This window comes from Branchiostoma belcheri, unplaced genomic scaffold (genome assembly GCF_001625305.1).
Source record: "Branchiostoma belcheri isolate BF01 breed outbred unplaced genomic scaffold, Haploidv18h27 scaffold2, whole genome shotgun sequence".
In the NCBI taxonomy this organism is placed as follows: domain Eukaryota; kingdom Metazoa; phylum Chordata; class Leptocardii; order Amphioxiformes; family Branchiostomatidae; genus Branchiostoma; species Branchiostoma belcheri.
The window spans coordinates 9,060,493-9,062,279 of NW_017803490.1; the positions used below are offsets into that span (position 1 = coordinate 9,060,493).

The following is a 1,787-nucleotide window of genomic DNA, read 5'->3' on the forward strand; positions in this document are numbered from 1 at the left end:
TGGAATTTTTCTTTTCTTTGGGTTGGGTGAAAGAAAAATTCCAGTGCGAAAAAAAAGAAACCCAGATACAAAAGTAAAAAAAAAAAAACATGCCAAAAATAACCCAAAACCCAAACCTCTGCTTGGAGAGTAGTTGTGTCTTGAACCATGGCTGTCTCGCACTATTCCTGAACAGGTTTGGGATTAGGTTAAACCTCGGTTCTGTATAGCCTCCAGTGCAGTGAAGGGCAATCTAGTCAGAAATTTGCTTGTAAATTACGCTTCTGGTTACAACCGCCGGTCCGTTGTCAAACATTTCAACACGGGTAGGGAAAAACTGACCTTGATGTCCAAACAGCTAGGGGAAGGGGGGGGGTGTGGATGCGTTGCTACTTACACGAATCAGCTTTTTTCTGTGATTTTTGTCGTCCAGAAGCCCATTGTCTCCTTAGCCAACCTATTTTCCACTAATTACGTATAATTACCAGTTGGCTTAACACTAATCATTTCGATTTAAGGCCTGTCACTGCCCTACAGTCTTTTGTTGACACAGATTCCAAAATAAAGGACACAAAGCCAGGAATTTCAACCGATCACCTCTTTTATTACCATTATTAGTATCCGTGAATCACGTTTGAACTGCACTTTCTAACACAAGAAACTGGACCAAATTTTCCACTGCTCATTATTTGACAAAGACTAGGCTTGCTTGCTTCCTGACTTGCTCTTGTCGAGTCCTCGACTTACAGAAATCACCAAGACTGTGGAAAGTTACGTCCAATCTCTTCTCTTAGAAATTACGGTTCTTCATCCTGACTTCCACCAACTCGCCTGAAATGTCAAAATTCCCTGTATTTGTCCCTTTCTTTATTAGTTTGTTTTGTGTTTTGTGTGTAAAACTTATGGTGAGTGTGTGTTTGTGTGTGTGTGTGTGTGTGTGTGTGTGTGTGTGTGTGTGTGTGTGTGTGTGTGTGTGTGTGTGTGTCCATGTGTGCACCTGATCTCCTCATACTAAACGCAGCAGACAGGCAGCCAAGGTAAGGAGGAGAAAGCCTCTACCCAGAGCCCCCTACACCCCAAGCAAGCAAGTGTGTGTGTGTGTGTGTGTGTGTGTGTGTGTGTGTGTGTGTGTTTGTGTGTGTGTGTGTGTCCATGTGTGCACCTGATCTCCTCATACTAAACGTTTAAACCAATACAGTTGCAAAAAGATTGCAGGGTTGAATTCTAGCTACACCTTTCGCAAAACAGTAGGGACATGCCCCGGTGTGCGATGGTCCAAAAGCTACTATCTGTAAGTTGGTGATTCACTACAAATCACCCGGATGGAGGCCTGGCGAACACAAAGTGATTTACATCATAACATTGAGGACTCCAGGAAGAATAGTGTAAAATTTGTATATCACCAATGGAGATCTTAATCTAACAGAAAAAAAACTAAGCTTATTCTTAGAATCATTGTAGACTCAATCCTCAAGTTATCTACCGACTTTTGTGTGTGGGTTTGTCATAGTAACGTCTGTTCTTTGACAATAATGATTGTGCATATGAAAGTATGTCAGACTTTTGAGGAATTATGATTAACCCTACTTGGTACTTTCTCTTAAGTCCCTTTCAATTTAAATCACTGGATAACTAAGTCATTTGAGGGTTAAGTCATGGAGTGTCAAGTGACTTAGAGGTTAAGACAAGACTGCAGTGTCTTAACCCGCTGCCATGGAATCACTAATTCAAAGTTTCTTTGAGAGTTAAGTTACTTGAAGTTACTTAAAGAGTAGACACTTGAAGTTTAAGCCACAATATCGTGGGCG

The 1,787-nt window shown here is 41.3% G+C and overlaps 1 protein-coding gene across 1 annotated transcript in view; it reads right to left on the reverse strand.

Annotated features, from left to right (window-relative positions):
- Nucleotides 1–1,286: 1,286 nt before the first annotated feature.
- Nucleotides 1,287–1,787, reverse strand: part of LOC109468523 (fucolectin-like) — a 5,226-nt gene continuing 4,725 nt past the window's right edge. The window contains exon 5 of the mRNA XM_019766766.1: nt 1,287–1,309. Within this exon, the coding sequence (XP_019622325.1) occupies nt 1,287–1,309 (23 nt within the window). The remainder of the gene's footprint in view (nt 1,310–1,787) is intronic.